The 18,989-nt window shown below is 47.9% G+C and overlaps 1 protein-coding gene across 1 annotated transcript; it reads left to right on the top strand.

The window, feature by feature from the left end:
• The first annotated feature begins 1,548 nt into the window (after positions 1-1,548).
• Positions 1,549-13,996, top strand: CD2 (CD2 molecule). The gene is made up of 5 exons (XM_077842709.1): positions 1,549-1,705; positions 1,826-2,125; positions 6,304-6,540; positions 9,977-10,099; positions 13,216-13,996. Exons 1-5 carry the CDS (start codon positions 1,645-1,647, stop codon positions 13,512-13,514), a joined length of 1,020 nt encoding a protein of 339 aa, XP_077698835.1. The 5' UTR covers positions 1,549-1,644; the 3' UTR covers positions 13,515-13,996.
• The last annotated feature ends 4,993 nt before the right edge of the window (positions 13,997-18,989 follow it).

The following is an 18,989-nucleotide window of genomic DNA, read 5'->3' as shown; positions in this document are numbered from 1 at the left end:
CCTTCAATATTATATGAAGGTGCATGTTTCTACCTGTATCCTACGTAAACTATTATCTTTTCTAATTTGGCCAATCTGGTGGTGATAATGGTATTTCATAGCTGTATTAGATATCCTCTGATAAGTTTATTGACATTTCTTCTATTAAGAATTTCTTCTATAAACTGTTCATTTGTATCTTTAAATTACATTTTAAAAACTGAGTTTTCTTATTATAGTAATAATTTCCATAACTTGTATATTAATAATTTTTCATATGTATTGCAAATATTTTCCATCATGTCTTTTCATTTTGCTCATCTCTTTGCCAATAAATAAATATTACGTTTTTATTCGTCAGTTTTGTCCATTTTTTCTGTATTACTTTTGGATCATATAGCACATGTAGGTAGGCCTCCTATGCTCAAAGATATGAAGATATATTTCTGTGAATGTTTTTTAGCACTATCACAGTTTCTTTAACATTTAAGAATTTAACACAATTATAGTTTATCTTTGTGGGTGATGTGCATTAGGAATTTGTCAATAATCACGAAGTAAATATTCTCTGTAGGTATCCTTTCACCCAGTGGTTGAGATCCATTGCTTTCACTTAACTTCATTTTCTGGGCAGCTTTCTAAGAGGTAATAACCACATTTGTGCCTAAATTTTAAAAAAAGCAAGCAAGCATAATTTTTAAGATTTTTACTCTATCCTAAGGAAGCACAAAACGACATTTACTTTGGAAATCTATCATTAGGTTTCCCTTTTTTCTGTGGCTGGCTCTCTTGGTGCATTTTTTCTGTGTACACTCATCAACACATCACTTTATTTCCCTCCCCGAATCACAAATTTCTTTCCTCTTTCTCTGAGTCCTCTCTCACTTGTCCTTTTCTCTGTATCTCTTCCTTTCCTTAACCGTCTATAATATTAACCATTGTAAATGCTCTGAATGATTCGTTCTGGTTGTTTGACAGTATTCCAGACTCTTTGTGTTTTTGTTTATTTAGGAACAAGTTTTTACTTACTTAACTGGATTTCAATAGAGTTGTAAAATATACGTTGAGCATAAGATCTGGGGATTTCAAGCATTTACAGCTGAGACTCAACTTACATTTCATTTTAATCACAAAGAATTTTAGAACCTCTAAAACACCTTTAAAAGAAGAGAATAAATCCATTTTCATAATTCTTTCACGTGTATACATTCTCCGATGCTTGTAATCATAGGATAAATATATGCTGCTAGTCACTAATGAACTTATTATGGTCCTGTTAGAGGTGGCATAGCAGAATGTCTGGTTAAAGCAGGCTGTCTGGTTAAATCTGGCTCCTTGTTAACCAAAAGGGGATCCTGAATGATTTGCTCAGCCTCTTGGTTCTTTTTCTCTTTGACGGGGTTAATAAAACCCACCCAAGGTTGTTGTAAGGATTAAAATGTGATTAAGAAGATACTCGCACATAATAAACACACCTGCTTTGGTAAAGGAGCATCAGCAGGGTTGGTTTGCTGAGTGTGTGTGTGTGTGTGTGTTATGCTACTGTAAAAGAAGCAAAAAAGAGAGGCACGTGGTTCAGCTCTCAGAGGGTGGATTCCACTGGTCTTACTTTAGTTCCTTTTGCAGGAAGAGCTCAGAATCACAACAAGGAAACTAACCCCAAAGATGAACCTCGCATGTCAAATCTTAGCCAGCTTCCTTCTGATTTTCGTCTTTTACATCAAAGGTAAGTTGGTGTGGGTCTCCGTTGGAGACCCAAAAGTAAGCATGAAAGTCAAAAAGTCATAGCCTAAAATTTCTCTGGAAGTGAGTCTCGAGATCTCAGTAACTGTCTTGCTTTTTATAGGTGAGGTCCTTGAAACCAAGCTTGTCTGGGGTGCCCTTGGTCATGACTTTGACCTGGACTCTGCTGGTTTTCAAATGAATGCTAAGATAGACCATATCCGATGGGAAAAAGGCAAAACCAAGGTTGCAGAACTCAAAACAGGCATACTTAAAGACACACATGGAAAATACAACATATCAACAAACGGATTTCTGAAAATTAAACATCTGATGATGAATGACAGCGATATCTACAAGGTGGCTATATATGATAAAGATGGAAAGAGTGTATTGAGAAGAAATTATCAATTGAAGATTCAAGGTAAGTCTCATTCCCTAAATTCCTCCATCTCAGTATGGGCGCTACTTAGCAAGTTGGGGAATAACATTTATGGAATGGCCCCAGCCTGCCCTTGGCCAGGGTGGGGGAGCCCTAAAGGGGAACTAATGCATCTCTCCCACCTCAGGGAGGGCTCCAGTCCTGTGGAAGAGATGGAGTCTCCGCATGGGGAGATACACGGCCAATAAAAGTTCGACTCTCTTTGCCGAAAATGCTCTCTTCCATGGTTATGGGGATGTGGAGCTGAGTGTAGAACCTAGATCAAGGTGGCATTGATCAGGAGGAGAGGAACAGGTGGGAAGAAGAGAAAAGTGGTCATTTCAAGTGGATGATGAAAAAGCAAGCTGGGTGTGGAGCAGACTAACTGGAAAGAGGTGGGTCGTCCTTTTAGAGAGACATTTCAAGCCACGATGCCCTGAAAGAGTATTTATATGGCAGGAAAGGGCTGGAAGTTTAAAGATGAACAGCCCTTGTTTCAGATCTGCTCAACATCAGAGTGATGAAAAGTGGAAGATAATTTGGGCTGATGGTTACAGAAAATACAGCAGGTGTGGCCGTATGTGTGTGATGCCCTGGGAGTGCTGGAGGGCCTGTTGAAGATGAGCCTGGGAGCTGCTGCTACAGTACCAGTGGGGTGTGTGTGGGGGTAGGGTACTACTTGGGGATTCTCAACTCGGGCTGCATGTTAGAGTCAACTGAGGCCCTAGGAAAAGTTACCGGTGCCTAGGTCTCAGCCCAGAACAATCAAATCAGAATTTCCTGGCATGGGACCTGGGCTAAAGCTCCTCAGCTGATTCTAATGGGCAGCCAGAACCGACGACCCCCCAGAGTCGATAAGGGGTGCCTGGAAAATAGGGAAGTAGAGTACATGAAGGGTGCTGGATGGAGAAAGAATGGGCAAGATGGCTTGGGTGCAGGAGACAAGGAAGAGAAAGTGAAATTGAAATGACATTGACGTTCAAAGCCTGGGGACGCTTGGCAGGGCTTGATAAGGAGAAGGGGAAGAAGGCCTCAGTTTGGAGAGGAGGGCAGGAACCCCCCATGAGCAAAAGCCAGAGATGCAGCGAGCAAACAAACCAGTATTTCTGTGCTTCACACAGGAAATGTCACTAGAGGCAGGGCCCCTTCCCCCTCCCCAGGGTCACCTTCCAGCCCTGCTGTCAGCACGTGGGCCTGGCAGCAGCCCTCCATTCCAGCTCCCCGTACCCAGTTCCCGTATCCAGCTCACGTGACAACTCTCCGTACCCCAGTTCTGCAGCCTTAAATGGAGAGCACATTCCAGAAATGGTGCAGGACTGGAAGTGGCCTCTGCTCAGGGGCTCTGAGAACACCGATCTCATGACTCCTGTCCATACAGGCTCAAGTGTTCCCTTCTGAACAGGAGCCACACATCTGTGTCTTGTCTAGTAACGCCCACGGTGATAATGGCTTACCAGCCGGTGTCAGATGCTTTGCTCCATGATCTTATTTAAGTTTCCAGACAACCCTGAGAGCTAGTTGTTATTGTCCTTTTACTATCTGGAGGGAAACAGAAGTGACTTCTCCACAGTCTCACACCTTGACAGGAGTGGAGCCAGGGTGCAACTCCGGGGCTTCCCTTAATGAGGATGGTGACATTTTTTCCCCCTCAAACAGCTTTTTGGAGATAGAATTCACATACCAGAAGTTCACCCACTTGAAGTGTACACTTCATCAGCTTCGGGTATATTCACAGAGCTGTGCAACCAGCACACAGTTGATTTTAGAACATTCTCATTACCCCCTCATTCCTTGGCCAAAAGACAGATCTTTCCATGGCACAGCAGCCGCCTGGTGTGTGTGTGTGCCAGTGTGTGTGCCAGTGTCACACAGCATTTTAATTCAGTTTGTGGTTTGGTCCCTGTTATTTGCCACATGGCTTCAGGCAAATTCTCTGCTCCGAGTCTGATCTTTGTAATGATAGGTCCATGGGATGTACAATGAGACAAGGAAGCAAAGGTGCCCTGCAGCACTTGGAACCCCATACCCATTTGCAAAATGCTAACACCCTCCCCCATCCCTGTTTCTTTATGCTGCTCATAGCTTCAGTTTCTGTACCCATATCTCCTTACTGGTGGGGCTGCTGCCCCTGGCCAAAGAGGCATTGGAAACTCTCTTAAAAGCATGTGTTAGGGGAGAATGAATAAATCCCAGCAACCTAGAACTAAGGCATTCTCATCTATGTGATGTGCCCCCACTTGATCCAGCCATGCTTCTTCCAGGAAGCCACCTCACAGGGAGAATATGCACAAAGACGTGGCTTCAGGAACCTGGTCATAACTGTAAGGTTTATATTAATGAAATACTGGAAGGGATTGCAAAGTCCCCAGCAGGTATACATTAAATTAAGAAGACATCATCTAAGAGATGATAGAGGGTGAATATCAATGTCCACAAAGGAAAGAATTTCATAATAGATCAATGGTAAGGACGAAGCAGTCTCCAAAATCATCTGATCCCGTTTTAGTTTTTAAAACATTATTTATATATGTATTATGTATAGAAATCACCTGGTAAGGTAAGGATAGACAACAAAATATTAATAATTATTGGCTCTGGGTAGTAGAATTGCATGTGATTTTTAATCTTGCCGCATTTTGTTGCTTCTGATCAATTTTTACCATGACTGGTTGTTAACCTTATAAATAAAAAAAGATTCTTTCCATTTTAAAAAGACAAGTAAACACCTTAACTTGACCCCTAGACTCTGCACTGACCCTGCCTTGTTGACCGTCCATCCTCTTCATACTGAATCACCCAGAATCTTGCGATGGGAAGAAAAGTTCATTTCTGCATGCGGATATGTTAGGGCAGAAATGAAATCTGATGGAAAAGTTGATGGAGAAGATCCATTGGCTGGGAGGCAGGCAAAGAGGGAATCATTGACAAAGAAGCCATCCAGCTGCATAATGAATGGAGAGAAGTTGAGAGGAAAAGGTGGCAAGCCTGGGGAAGGGGAGTAAGGGTGAGATCAAGACCAGAAGAGAAGAAAAAAGGAGGAGGTCACAAAAGTAAGAAGTGGTGGGGTTAGGATTTGGACCTGCGCCATCTGAAGCAAAGGACTTTGTCTTTCATGACACAGCCTTGGCATATTATGGTGTCAGAAAAAGAGAGGCAAGGAGTTGACGATTATGAATATTACAGGAACCGCACTGACATTGGTACCTAACGATTTGCCCAGGGCTCTGTCGCATGTCATCTCTGACAGGTGGGGCATGTCTTGCTTATCCATCTCTTACAGATGAAGCCCAGTGAGGCACGGTGAGGGCTTGAGCAGCTTTGGATGGGGCTGGGGCCCACTCACCCCAGAGCTTGAGCTGCACACCTGGCCCTCTGCTCCCAGGACCTGGTGGATGGTAGCAGGGAGAGGGAGTTGTTTGTGACCAGGGTCCCAGGCCACACATGTAACGATGCCTCCAGGGTAGGGTTCCCAGCTGCTTTGAAGCATTGCATCTCCTCAGGCTTGTGGGGATCAGAACATGTTAACCATCTTACCCATGCTACTGAACTTGGACTTGGGAGAGCAGACTCTTTCCCTGATCTGTCACTTGTTAGTGGGTGCCCTTAGACCACCATTTAACTTCTCAGGTCTTGGGTATGTCCTCTGTAAACGGCAAGAAAACACCAACCTCTCCTGTTTGTTAGGATTAAAAGATATTGTGTGTGTGAAAACATTTTAAGGTATAAAATGGCACATAAACATTTGATATATTTTTTTCACTCATATAATGTAGCTATGAACTTCACCAGAAAAAAAAATTGTGCTGAATGTGCCATATAAAAAAAAATTTAGGGGATCCCTGGGTGGCTCAGCAGCTTGGCATCTGCCTTTGGCCCAGGGCGCGATCCTGGAGTCCTGGGATCGAGTCCCGCTACGGGCTCCTGGCATGGAGCCTGCTTCTCCCTCCTCCTGTGTCTCTGCCTCTCTCTGTCTCTCTCTCTCTGTGCCTATCATAAATAAATAAATAAATAAATCTTAAAAAAAATAAAAAAATTTTTAATGATTTTCAAAAATGGATAGTGGTCTTGGAAATTGTTCCCCGGCCCCTAACTAACTCCATTCTCCCCTCTAAAAATAAGTGTGTCTATTAAAATAAGAAAATTAGTTCATGAATTGGATCTTTTTTTTTTTTTTTTTCCAGAAAAGGTCTCAACACCTAAGATCCTCTGGAGTTGTGGCAACCAATCCCTGACCTGTGAGATAACAAGTGGAACTGACCCTACATTAATGCTGTATGTAAATCAGACCATGATCAAAAACCTTCTTAACATGACGATCGTGCAATGGAATTGGACATCCCAACAGGAAATGACAGTCAGTTGCACAGCAAAAAATGAAGTCAGCCAGAAAAGGGAAGAGAAAATCATCAACTGTTCAGGTGCGTGGCAAGCACTGGTCAGACATTCCGAGCTCACTTCCCAAATCCAGCCTGCTAGCTCCAGGGCAGAGACTTGCTCAGCGTAGAGAGACCTGCCTGGGAGGCAGCCCGAGCTCAGGGTGAGAACTGAAAACACACTTCTTCCTCCCGGAACCCTTCAGTGAAGCCTTGGAGGAGGGAAGAGGTGGTAGCCTATGGTTACCAGTCTTGGGCATCCCTCCAAGGAGCACAATTTAATCTCAGGCAATTAAAAAGATCCTCTTCTGGGAGAAGGAATGGCCAGATTGAAGGAGTAGAAGGAGCTCTAGAGGTTATCTCATGCAAACCCCCATTTCCCAGGGAGGTAAACTGACTTGCCCAAGGTCCCTCAGCTAGTCGGGGCCAGGATCATGACTCCCAGGGTCATGATGGAGAAGGGAGCAAAAAAGATTACTATCAGGAAGGGGGATGGGCAGTACCTCTTACCAGGACCAAGAAACCCAGAAATTAGGGGCATGGAGAGAGGATGAGCTCAAGGCCAGAGAGGATGGTGGACCCAGTGAGGTAATGCTCCCCCTGCCGCAGAGCTGACAGCCCCACGTTGGTGCCAGCACCAGGAAGTCCTGAAACCCCAACAGTCTAAGCTCTTCCCCCAGAGTCCCTGCTTGACATGAGTCCCAGAAGTAATTTTTGAGGGGCAGCCCGCTCTTGGGGGAGCTCTGGGAAAGTCTAGCTCATGTCTGTCCATCTTTGACAGGATCACCTTGTCAAAGTTTCTTTCCGTCTCTGGGCTTCAGCCTCCCGGTCCACATAGAGGACGAGCCCCATGATCCCTGAGGGTTTACTCTTGGTCCACTGTGATGACCTTTCCCATGCCGTCTGCTTAACCCCTCTGAAGGAAACTGAACACAAAAAAGTAGCTACTCAGCCAGAGGCCTTGAGATTTGACAGGGACTATGGTTGGTTGGTTGGTTGGTTACCTCAGGAAATAGCCAGGAGCTGGTCCGAAGGCAACACATAAGACTTTTTCATATATGCTCTGAAGGAGTTATCTGCCGCTGCGTAACAAATGACCCCTGTTTAAAACACAGTGACTAGCTCCATGTGAGTCATGAGTCTGGGGTGACTTAGCCGGGGGATCTTACCTGAGGCTGCAGTCAGGACGCTGGCAGGGAACACAGTCATGTCAGTCAGGTCCAGGCTCTGCTGAGGGAGGACCCATGTCCGGGCTTGCTCGTGGGAACCATTGGGCCGCCTCACAATGTGGCTACCAGCGGCTCTGGGTGCAGGATCAGAGAGAGCCAGAGTGAGCACCCAAGGCAAAAGCCACCACGCTGTCTTCGTAACTTAGTCTCAGGGGTGAGATCCCAATCATATCTGCTATATTCTGTTCTTCAGAAGCAACTCAACAAGCCTAGGCCATGAGCATAGGAGGGAATTACACAAAGATGGGGATGCCAGGAGGTGGGGGGTATGGGGAGCCGTCTTAGAGGCTGCCAACTGCACACTTAGACCGGCATCACCTCACCCCCATGTCAGCTCACCAGCCATGACCTCACAACCCCCACCACAAAGTCGCAGTGAGTGAAGCTGGCCCCCCTGGACTTCACGACCTCTTTTCCCCCTTCCAGGAGGGACATACTTCTACTAAAAATTATTCATTGTTTATCTGAAATTCAAATGTAACTGGGTTTCCTGTGGTTTATCTGGCAACCCTGTTCTTTGTGGTTATTTTAACCAGATCCCACCAGCATAGAAATGGGTGTGCACTGGGGATGCAGGGAGTCAGGGAGGCCCTCGGGAGAAGCCAAGGCTCGAAGGTAGAGCATTCATGTCTCTTACTCTGTGATGCAGGGTCCGGAAAAGGGCCACTAAAGACATGGGAAGAACACCTGGGGGAGGTAGGGTAGGTGCAGGTGCTCTTGGAGACCCTCAAAGGGATGCCTTTCGAGGTCCAAGCCCAAGAGGGGCCAGGAAAAGACTACTCATTTGGCTCAGCAAAAGGGAGCATACACTCGAAACCAAAACACTGAGGGAGGAGCAGGTCTGGAAGTGGAGGGACCACATCACGTGAACTTAGGGGTGCAACCTCCCTGAGAGGGCATACAGGAAGCGGTATGCTTGCATTCAGAGATGGGGAGGACGTGGTTTTAAATGATGCAGCCTCTGAGACAGGCTGGAATGTTCTCTGTGGAGAGTACCCCAGGCACGGTGGAGGGCCCGGCTGAACAGACCTGAGAGCAGATGGTGTAAGGCGTGCCACTGTGTCCATGAGTGCCCCAGACAGAGGTGTGGCCACCCTGTATGGGAACTCAAAGAGGCTGGGTGCTGGCAGCCCCTACTCCCCCGCCTGTTCCCACTGGGTCAGATCCTGGGAAGGGCAGCCTGAGAGAGACTCTGGCAGCCCCTTGGCTCCAGAACCACCCTTGACTCTCAAAGGGCAGGTGCCCCAGTACCTCTCGCCCTGGGGAAACAGCTTCCAGAAACGCCAGTGCCCAGAGCTCTACTAAGAGCAAGAGCTCGCCTCTGTGTGTTGTTTTACAGTTTACAAAGCATTTCACATCCATTATCTGATTGACCTCCAACAGCCACCCTGTGATGTAAGCCTCATTATCTCCCTTTTATGCAGGATGGAATAGGCTCAGAGAGGTGTAGTAGCTTGCCAAAGGTCACACAGCTCTGTCCTAGAAGAGCCTGGATTCAAATCCATTTCTCTGAACACTGAATGGTCATCCTCATTGCAATGTGGCGGCTGAAGTTCTGTGAGCCGAAGATCAAATCCACCACCGCGGCTAACTCACTGTGTGTCTGGGTTTCTCTCATAGGCCAGGGAAAATCTGGGAGGCGCTGCTGACCAGCAGGCTGAGCAAGTGAAATATTTACCCTGAGTCTTTGGAAACTGCCTGGTCAAAAATAAAAGCCCCCCAAAACAAAAACCCTAAAACCAAAAACCATGGTGTAGGAGGGCAGCCAGAGATGAAGGTGGATAAATATGCAGAAACATGGACTTACGGGGCTGCTTGAAGGCACCACCCATGAGCAGATACTGTGTGGCCCCGGGCAACCCATCTTCCCTCTCTGGACCTGTGAAACCAGAAGTGATCCTGGATTGTCTCTAAGTTCCTTCTCAGAGCTAAACTTCTGTGACGTGCTCATTGACAGTGGTGGTGGTGCAGGGGCAGTGGACCATGCCCCGGTACATGAAGAAGTTGGCACTTCTACTCCAGAGCAGCGGTCCTCCCAGGAGCCCTCTGGGTGGGGTGGGGGTGGGGGGCTTATCCCAGACTCCGTGTCCTATCAGAGATCGCCACAAGTGACAGCCTCCATGAGCTCAGCTTCTCTGAGGTTGAAAAGCCCCATCAGCCTCTTTGATCTGGCAGGGGTCCTTGGCCAGAGCAATGAAGTGGCCCCTCTGCCTGGGACCCCTCCCCTCCATCCACTTCTGTTTCTCTTGCAGAGAAGGGCCTGGACATCTATCTCATTGTTGGCATTTGTGGAGGAGGCACCATCTTCATTATCTTTATGACACTACTCATTTTCTACATCAACAAGAGAAAAAAACAGAACAGTAGGAGAAATGGTAAGCTCCCCCACGTCTGTCCCACCCGCAGGCCCGGACAAAATCCCCGTGGAAACAACTCATGGGGATGACACTGCGAGTCTGGAAAGAAAATAATGGGGACTGGTAGTTTCAGAATGTCAGGGTTATAACCAGCGGTTACAGTTTTTTCCATTCTCTGGTTAGCTTGGTCTTTGAAAAACAAATTCTCGGTGGTGACAGAGGGAGAGCTTTGAGAAGCCGAATCCCAGTTGGCCCCTTGGAATCCACCACTAGGCTGACTCGATGAAAGTCTTGTGTGGACATATTCTGAATGAACCACACAACTCTACGTGGGTAGAATGATTTGTTTCAAAACGTCATCTCCATGAACAAACATCCCCTCTAGAGTGGGGGCGGAGGGGGAGGAGGGCAAGGTGTGTTCAGGACCACGCTCCCAGGAACACTGGTAAAATTTCAGAGACCCACAGGACACATTTGGTCTAAAACCAGGGAGTTATACCCTCTCTTCCAACTTATTCTTTAGAGGGGATATGCTAATGCTGGACTGTTTCTTTCTCGAATCGGGGCTGTCCAACAACCCACCAAGAAGGAAAATGTTATGCTCTTAAGTGAGGAGCTGGCTTAGGGGGCACAGCTACCCAAGGCAGTGGGTTCTGATAATGGCACGTCAGGTGTCCCTGCAGGCTCTGGGTGTGCGGGATCCCATCCTGCAGGCGGGTCCAGCAGGGTGCATCTGGCCCACGGCAAGACATGCAGCCAGGCAAGCAAGCCCCTCAGGTTCTGTGCAGTCTGATCTTCACAGTAGGACTTCGTCCTCTGATGCTGGGTCTCTCCCTAGAGAGGGCCCAGGATGATTTGGCTTCCTTGCTTCAGACTTCTTGCCTCGGGTCCCCTTCAGGCCATTGCCCTTCAGCCCCATGTCCTGCCACGCCTCTGCCCCCAGAATGGCGCCATGCTTCCATTGCCATCTTTCCAGCCCTTTCTGCCCCCCACGGAGCAGACTTGCTTGCTGAGTCCTATAGGCACCCATGGCTCCCTTACCCCAATGCCCTACTCAGGCCATTTTCTGCCCAGGTCCCCTTGCAAAGACCCTTTCTCCATTGCCTACTGCTCCAAGATCACGTAGTCTTCCAAGGTGGACCTCACATGTGAGCCCATGACGAGGTGATCTCTGCTTTCCACATGATAATTAGCTTGTGTCAGGCACTCATTCTCTGTAATATAATGCTTTGCATTCATTATCATATCCAACTTTCCGAGTGATCTCATGAGATAGATCATATCCATACAGATGAGAAAACTGAAGCTCAATGAGGTTAAATGATTTCCCCCAAATCCTATGGCCAGTGGGCTGAGTCAAGAACGAGGGTGATAGAAGCAAGGGGTTCCGTGCAATTGGAGGAGCCCACCATGTTCAGGGTTCACCCTAACCTTGCCCACCCCTGAGAGTGAGGCTCCTTCATTTCTGTACCCTGGGTGCCTTGCTTGCTTCATCCTAGCCTGGGCCCTGGGTGCATAACCAGGAGGTAGGGTGAGGAAGGACACTGAGCCTGGAGGAATTCCCAGGAGCAGACATTTGGGCAGTGACTGTGGGAATGGAGGTGAGCACGCTGGGCCCCAAAGTCCTGCTCAGAGCCCCAGCTCACCTATCTGTGCAAGGCAGCCTGGGGTCTCAGCCACTTGGCCACACCCCACTCGTCCCCCCAGAGCTCTGGGACTCTGCACCTCCCTGGCGGCTCTGGGCCTGTGGTTTGGCAGTCCTGGTGTGTGTCATTCGATTTTAGGCTTCTTGAGGGTGAGTATCTTGTCCCGTCACCAGCTGGTATCTGAGCCATCACTGCCACGTAGCAGTGGCACCTAAGTCTAGAAGATGGAAAATAAATGTTTAAAGAACACATGTACAAAGAGGGGGGTGAACAGACTGGCAAGCCCAAGCTTGCCTCAGAGGGGATGAAAGAGGCCTCCCCAAAGCCCTTCCCACTGGGCCTCCCAGCAGGCCCTCAGCTGCCTCAGGGCACCAAAGATGACTTAGAGGGTGGGCTCTTCCTCTTTCTGTGCCCTTTACCTTTTGCGCTTACAGCACGCTGTCCCCTTGCATGTTGCCACCATGTCCTCAGACCCTGAGTCTTCACATTCATAGCTGCCTGAGGCCTGGATTTCCAGCCATCAGGAGAGGCCGTCCTACTGACACCCTCACGGGAAGGTACAAGGCCATGCTCAGAGGGGGCTCAGCTGCACACGCCCATGCCAATGTGAGCGCCATGCATTGGCCGCAGGAGAATGTCCTCTTCCCAGCTCCCTCAGCTGCCCTGCGAGGATGGCTTCGGACAGAGGGACTGGGATCCTCCCTTGTAGCCCCAGGGGAGGCCAGGGAAGCCAGAGGGACCCCTCAGGCCTAGAGAGGCCAAGCCTCCTCACAGACACCCTGTGTGGTTATAAAACAGCAAGTAACTCCCATTATTGGGAGTGGTGGGCCTGTCTTCATGGACTGCTGTCACACATCACAGAAAATCCCAGACAGGTGACGGGATGAGAATTCTTGTCCTTCCAAGCCCAAGAGGATGGGACTTGCCTATGAATTTCTGAAAACCAGTAAGTTTCTGAGGACTAAACAGCCCCCACACCAGAATATGGGCTGCCTTAGAGCGGAACTTGGATGAAAGGCAGAGCTAATAGGGAAACCTATCTGACGGCAAGTGGTCACTGACATCCCCTCTGACTATAGAGCTCCTAACCCAAGGGCTCTAACCACAAGGTGCTCTCAGGGCATGGTGTCTAGGATAACCCAGAGGCGAGGCTCTGAGAGCACTTGAGTGCCCTCTCCACGCCCAGACACCCTAGCACACAGGCCCCAGAGGGCCTGTTCTTTCCCATCAAGGCCCTCTACCTGCCTCTTTTGCCTCTGGCCCCCTGAGGCCCTGAAAGCCCTGGGCTCTCGCTCTGCCCTGCTGGCAAGGTGATTCTGTCTCCCCTACAGGACCTGGAAATTTTAGAGGGTAGAGGCGGCTTCTGGTTCCTCACTGCATTCCCCCCAAACAGCTAGCATGTCGTCTTGTATGTAGGCGGTACACTCAATAAATTCTTACACTGATCCTATCTTACCAAGAGAACTCTTAGAGGTTTTGCTGTTGCAGATGAGGAGCTGGGGCCACGAGCACACAGAGTAACCACCAAGGAAAAGGGCCGGAAGCCCCGTCAGTTTCCAGGATCAACTCCTCCAAATCCAGCTGTGTCCCAACCTCCGCCACCACCTAGTCATCGGGCCCAGGCCCCTTGTCATCGGCCCCCGCCTCCGAGCCACCGCGTCCAGCACCACCAGCAGAAGAAGCCTCCTGCTCCATCGGCCACACAAGTTCACCAGCAGAAGGGTCCTCCCCTCCCTCGGCCTCGAGTTCAACCGAAACCTCCCCATGGGGCCACTGAAAGCTCGTAACTCTGTCTCCCAACACAGTTGTCCTCTCCTTCTAAGTAAGAGACATAGAAATTGTTCTTTCCCACCAAAGCACTGTGGAGTTTCCCCCCTGCAGGGGGGCACATGTGCACTTCCACCAGGTGCATTATGCCAGTTAGAATTATCACCTCCTGGAGCTGTGGGCCATGGCCATGTCTGCAGCTCCTAGTTCATCCACGTGCCTTAACACCCGGAGCCTCCAGCCTCCTCACAGATCCTCAGCAGGCCAGGAAGGGCTAGCAATATAAGTGCCAGCATCAGGATGTTGGCCACCAAGCACAAAGTTCTAGAGATCTCCTTGCCTCCCCTTCAGATCATGGGCAGACACGGGATGTCTCACTGTACCCGTGCCTCACTGCAAGCGGCCTACCTGCTCGAGAGACCCTCTCGAGGGTTTCTTATGTGCCTGGTGGACACTTCCCCATCATCTTGGGGGTAGAAGTGAAATAAAAGCTTTGATTTGACCCAGTGTCTGCTCATTGTAGAAAGAAGCCCAGCATCAAGCTGCTGGAAGAGAAAGGGGCTGGGTGGTGTGACAGCAGGATCAAACTTGGTCACCCCAATTCACCTGGGCCACCGAATGCTCCCTGGAACAACCAGAACATGCTCCCCAGGTCTGAGCTGCGGTGCTGGCCCAACAAGCTATTTGCAGACATGTCTAAGAATCAAACTCCCCATGGGCACACTGCAACAACAGGCACCAGCAAACGCAATTGGGTGTCACTTCCTTGACTGTTCAGACATAGTCACAATGATCTGTAGAATCATCCTTAAAAAGATGGGAATCTGTGAATACTGGTGCTGCCATGAGCCTATCAAACACCACCAAAGGGCAGGCTGAAAGCCAACTCAGTGGAATCAAGTCCCGAGTGTCTTGAATGGCCATTAGGCAAAGATCCTCGCCCATCCCCAGCTAGTGGCTATGCTAGCTATACTGGGGGAAGTGGAAAGAAAAAAAAAGCAAGACAGTTTTCAGTTAAGGTTTTAAACAGTAGGCGGTGAGAAGGCACCTGCTTTGAAATGTTTGGTGCCATGTTTGTGGTCCCGTCCGCCCTTCTGCTCCTGGCTTCTCAGACTTGCTAAACCTTGTCAAGATCTGGCAGGAAGCTCTGAGGTCTAAACCACAAAGTCTATGTATACTCAGGACTTCCTGTGAGAGCTCACCAAGGGGAGAACTGTGCCTGCCTCTGAACCTCAGTACCTATTGTGTCAGTACCCAGAGTGAATTATTAAGGATGATGATGGATGCACCCCCAAGGCCTCTTGAAATTCACACACTAAATCTGCCCACGTCACAGTCAGCGCAGGATCTACCTGGTGGGAGGTGAGGGGATGAAGGTCTTAGTGATGCCTCCTTCTCCTTCTTTGATGCACTCCTGAGTGATTCCATCAACCCTCCTGCCAGCATGGCTCAGTCTCATCCCCTTCATGAAGCCTTCCCTGGTCTTTCCAGCATAGGCCCTGACTTTCTTCTGAAATCCTGTGGTGCCATTGCATATGGTAGAGGACATATATTGCCCGTAACTACTCCAGAGTTCATCGTTCACAGAACATCTGTGTACCAGACTGTATCCTAGGTCGTGGGAACGCAGAGGGTGTCTTTGCCTAGACTCAGCCTACAGTCTAGTTACAGTGAGGTGCACTGATAACCAGACAAATGTAACACAGCTTGGTAAGCTGAGGGCAGAGGCCAAGTACAGCAGCCCAGACGAAGGACTTTGAACCCACACTGAGTGGAGGGACTGGGGTGACATAGAAGGCTTCCTGGAGGAGGTGGCTTCTGAAATTGAGTCATACTAAATCAGTAACATTGGTGAAGTTAATGGACAGAATCACCCATTCAGAGGGGACAGCCTGAGTAAGGCTCACATCAGCTCCTGCTTTACACAGGTATGTGCTTCCTTTTTCAACCACTGTATTTCATCTACTTGAAAGTACCATTGACACTAAGTGGCATCAGTATTTGACATACCATGAGAGAGAAAAAACACTCTTAGTTGCATTATAACAGATGCTAAGATACAATCAGTTTTTAGGCATGACCCCATTTCTGAGATGTTAAAATATTTTATTTTATTTTATTTTTATTTTTTTTGTTAAAATATTTTAAAAATGCTTTTTAGGATCAATGAAAGCTTCCAGAGGACAATGACTATTTCTCAGTATCATGTAATGAAAATGTACTGAATGGATGAGGACAGTCCTGTCAAAGGAAGGGCAGTGAACATATGTGACATCCACGGATGTAGGACACATTCCCTGCCCTGCTGGAATCTCCATTGTGAGGCAGAAAACATGGGCTTTGCTTAAGATTTGTGCTGGTCACCCACATGTCCAGTGTTGTGTGACCTGCCACTGACCCTATCTGGAGTATAGACTTTCTGAGAAATGATCAGGCCAGCTGCATAAGAATAGACTGTGGACAAAAAAAAAAAAAAAAAACTTAAAAAAAAAAATGCGGTGCCTGGCTGGGTCAGTCAGAGGAGCGTGAGACTCTTGATCTTGGGATCGTGAGTATGAGACCCATGTTGTATATAGAGATTACTTGAATAAATAAATAATGTTAAAAAAAAAAAAAGAACAGGCTGTGAAGCTTGTAAAAGAAATACTAATGATTCAATAGGTTAGGTTGGAGCCGAAGCCCCTGTGTCTTTAATCCCTGTCCTTCAGCTCGGAGCTCTGTGTCCACTGTAACCTCTGTATTATGCTTTGATGCAGTTGCAGACATCTGTGCCTAGCAATATTTCCAGTTGACCAAATATTCTAATCTTTTTTCATTTATATGCAAAAGAAGTAGTTTTAAGTAACTTTTTATATAGCAAGATAAAAATGGTATGAGTGTAACCTCCATTTCCTACTTGTGGTATGACCTTGCATACTGTACTTTTCTATTTTATTCCTTGTAATGAAGTCGCAGGGCAGGATCTAGTTTCCAGGGCGGGCCGGCCGGGGGCCGGTGCAGGTGCCCCGGTCCTTCCCATGACACCTCCAGATGCCTTACTCACACCTAACCTGTCCTCCTGCGGGGGGACAAGCGCTCTTAAATGTTCAGGGTTTCCTCTTTCCTGCAGATTTTGAACCAAAGTTTGTTTTTTGGGTTTGGGTTTTCTTTCTTCTTCTTTTCTTTTTTTTTTTTTTTTGTGTCTGCCTCTAATGCTGGGGCCCCAGAAGGTGGGACAGCGGCCCCCAAGTCTTAACTGTCTCCTGCACATCGTCCTGCACTCACGGGTCCAAGGGGCTCCCGTGCTGGCCAGCCCCTCCCTCGGGCCTGGACCCTCAGAGAGTCCGTGTTGGGGTGGAACAAGGGTGTAAGTATTTATAATTTTTTTATACCTGTTGTAAAACGAGGGGCAGCAAACGTGTTTTTTTTATAAAGGTGACACAGATGTATATTTTGGTAACCCGCACTGACAGGCTCAGTATTGTGACGGGGAGCGCAGTGCATTCCACGGCCCACCCCGGCGGCTTGTAATGCAGAGAGAACCGAATTAAAGCGATTTTACAACTCCTAAAAAAAAAAAAAAAAAGGTGATTTCTAGGTGATTCCGACAGGCATTCAAATAGCGGAACCACAGGTCTTTGGGTTCTCAAATTATTAATCATCAGAGGCTGGCCAAATGTGAGGACTTATAGATAACACAACATTGTAAGAAAAACAGTGACAGCCCAGTTAAATAATCCTCCCCAGAGAATTTCCAATACAAGAAAGTCTACCATATTGGAAAAAAGAAAAACCCAGGTAATTCAAGAGGCTGGAACAACCTAGAGTGTCATATGAAGATAGGGAAGTTTGATCTTTATGATAGCCCCTCCTCCCCACCCTCCCTAAAGAGCAGTCTAACCCTAGCTGCTGGGCAGCCTAGCTCCAAGGGGGCCCCAGCTGTGGACTCAGCCTTCCGCTCTGCAGTCTCTTACAGGGGTCCCCCTGAGGCTCATCGTGCCTGCCAGGATGCAGCCACAAGGCTCCTCCAGCATGGTCATGTGTTCCGCCCTTCAGGGCCACTGCCTACACTGACCCCGTGGCTTCTCGCCTGCTCACCTGTTCACAGTCTTCTCTCCAGACTCATCAGGGTGGCTTGTTCTGTGGTCATCGAGCACAGAGTGGGAGAAGGCCCAAGGGTACCAGAGGCGGAGTGATTTATTCAGCTTCATTGAATGTTGGTTTCTTCATCTGCCAAATGAGAAGAACAGCTCACAGGGTCAGAGTGAGGATTAATTGGAAATATATGTAAATGTAACAGGTGTGTCCTGCTGGACAGAAGACATCTGATAACTGGGCTTTCTACTTGTATTTTTTAAGATTTTATTTATTTATTCATGAGAGAGAGAGACAGAAACAAAAATAGGCAGAGGGAGAAGCAAGCTTCCTGAGGGGACCCTGATGCAGGACTTGATCCCAGGACCCCAGGATCAGGACCTGAGCTGAAGGCAGATGCTCAACCACTGAGCCACCCAGGTGTTGCTCTACCTGGCTTAATACCTAAATAAGAATACCCTGGATAGCAGGTACAAATGGCCCAGTCATCAGAAAGAGACACAGTGGATTATAAATTAATAAATAAGCATGCGGTAAAGTAATGGGCTATTTGATTCACCTGAGTCAGTTTCCTGATGTCAGGCCGCATGGAACAATTGGATAAAAATCCTATACCAGATGTATTAAAAGCTAAAGAGCAGATCTTTGAGACCACTCCACAAACCCTAGGCTGAGTCACCAGCCTGGCTGTCACCTCCTTGGCTTCATAAGACATCTGGACTCCATAAAACAGTATGGTGGCTTATTCACAGCAATTCAAAGTAGGGGAGAGGGAGGCAGGGGAAATTCTAGTCTTTCTGATAGCCTACCTGTCCATGTGAGATCTACCCACTGGTCAGGGGAGGTGCTTACAACGAATGTTGTGCTGGGCCATCAGCTTTCATGAATTCGGTCAATCAGTCCTGGAGGTAAAAAAGGAACTGGCACAGCAAAGATGAGCCACATGCACCAAGGAGGCAATACCTAGATTGCAGGGAGCTGTCATTAGGGAGGGGGACAGGTCAAGGGTAACAATAAGGCAGAGGAATTTCCAGTTAAGGGTAACTCATGCATCAGCCTTTACTCCCTTCCAACAAAAGTAATATCACACTTCAAAAAAATAAAACACAAAAACCACAAAAACAGAGGCATCTGACTGGTTCAGTCAATGGAGCATGAGACTCTTGATCTTGGTATCTTGGGTTTGAGCCCCATGTTGGGTATAGAGCTTACTTTAAAAAAAAAAAACATAACCACAAAAACAAAGAGAAGAGAGGGAAAAAATCCAGTAGCATAAATTGGGGAGTTAGAAAAAGCAGAGGGAAGGGCAACAGCTGACTTCTAAGAGACTTCAAACTTACATCAGGGATGCCTCTGGGGCTCAGTGGTTGAGTGTGCACCTTCAGCTCAGGTCGAGATCCCAGGGTCCTGGGATTGAGTCC

Source organism: Canis aureus, chromosome 12 (assembly GCF_053574225.1).
Source record: "Canis aureus isolate CA01 chromosome 12, VMU_Caureus_v.1.0, whole genome shotgun sequence".
NCBI classification, from domain to species: Eukaryota; Metazoa; Chordata; class Mammalia; order Carnivora; family Canidae; genus Canis; species Canis aureus.
The sequence above is the reverse complement of the archived record's forward strand: the minus strand, read 5'-3'. Positions and strand labels throughout refer to the sequence as shown.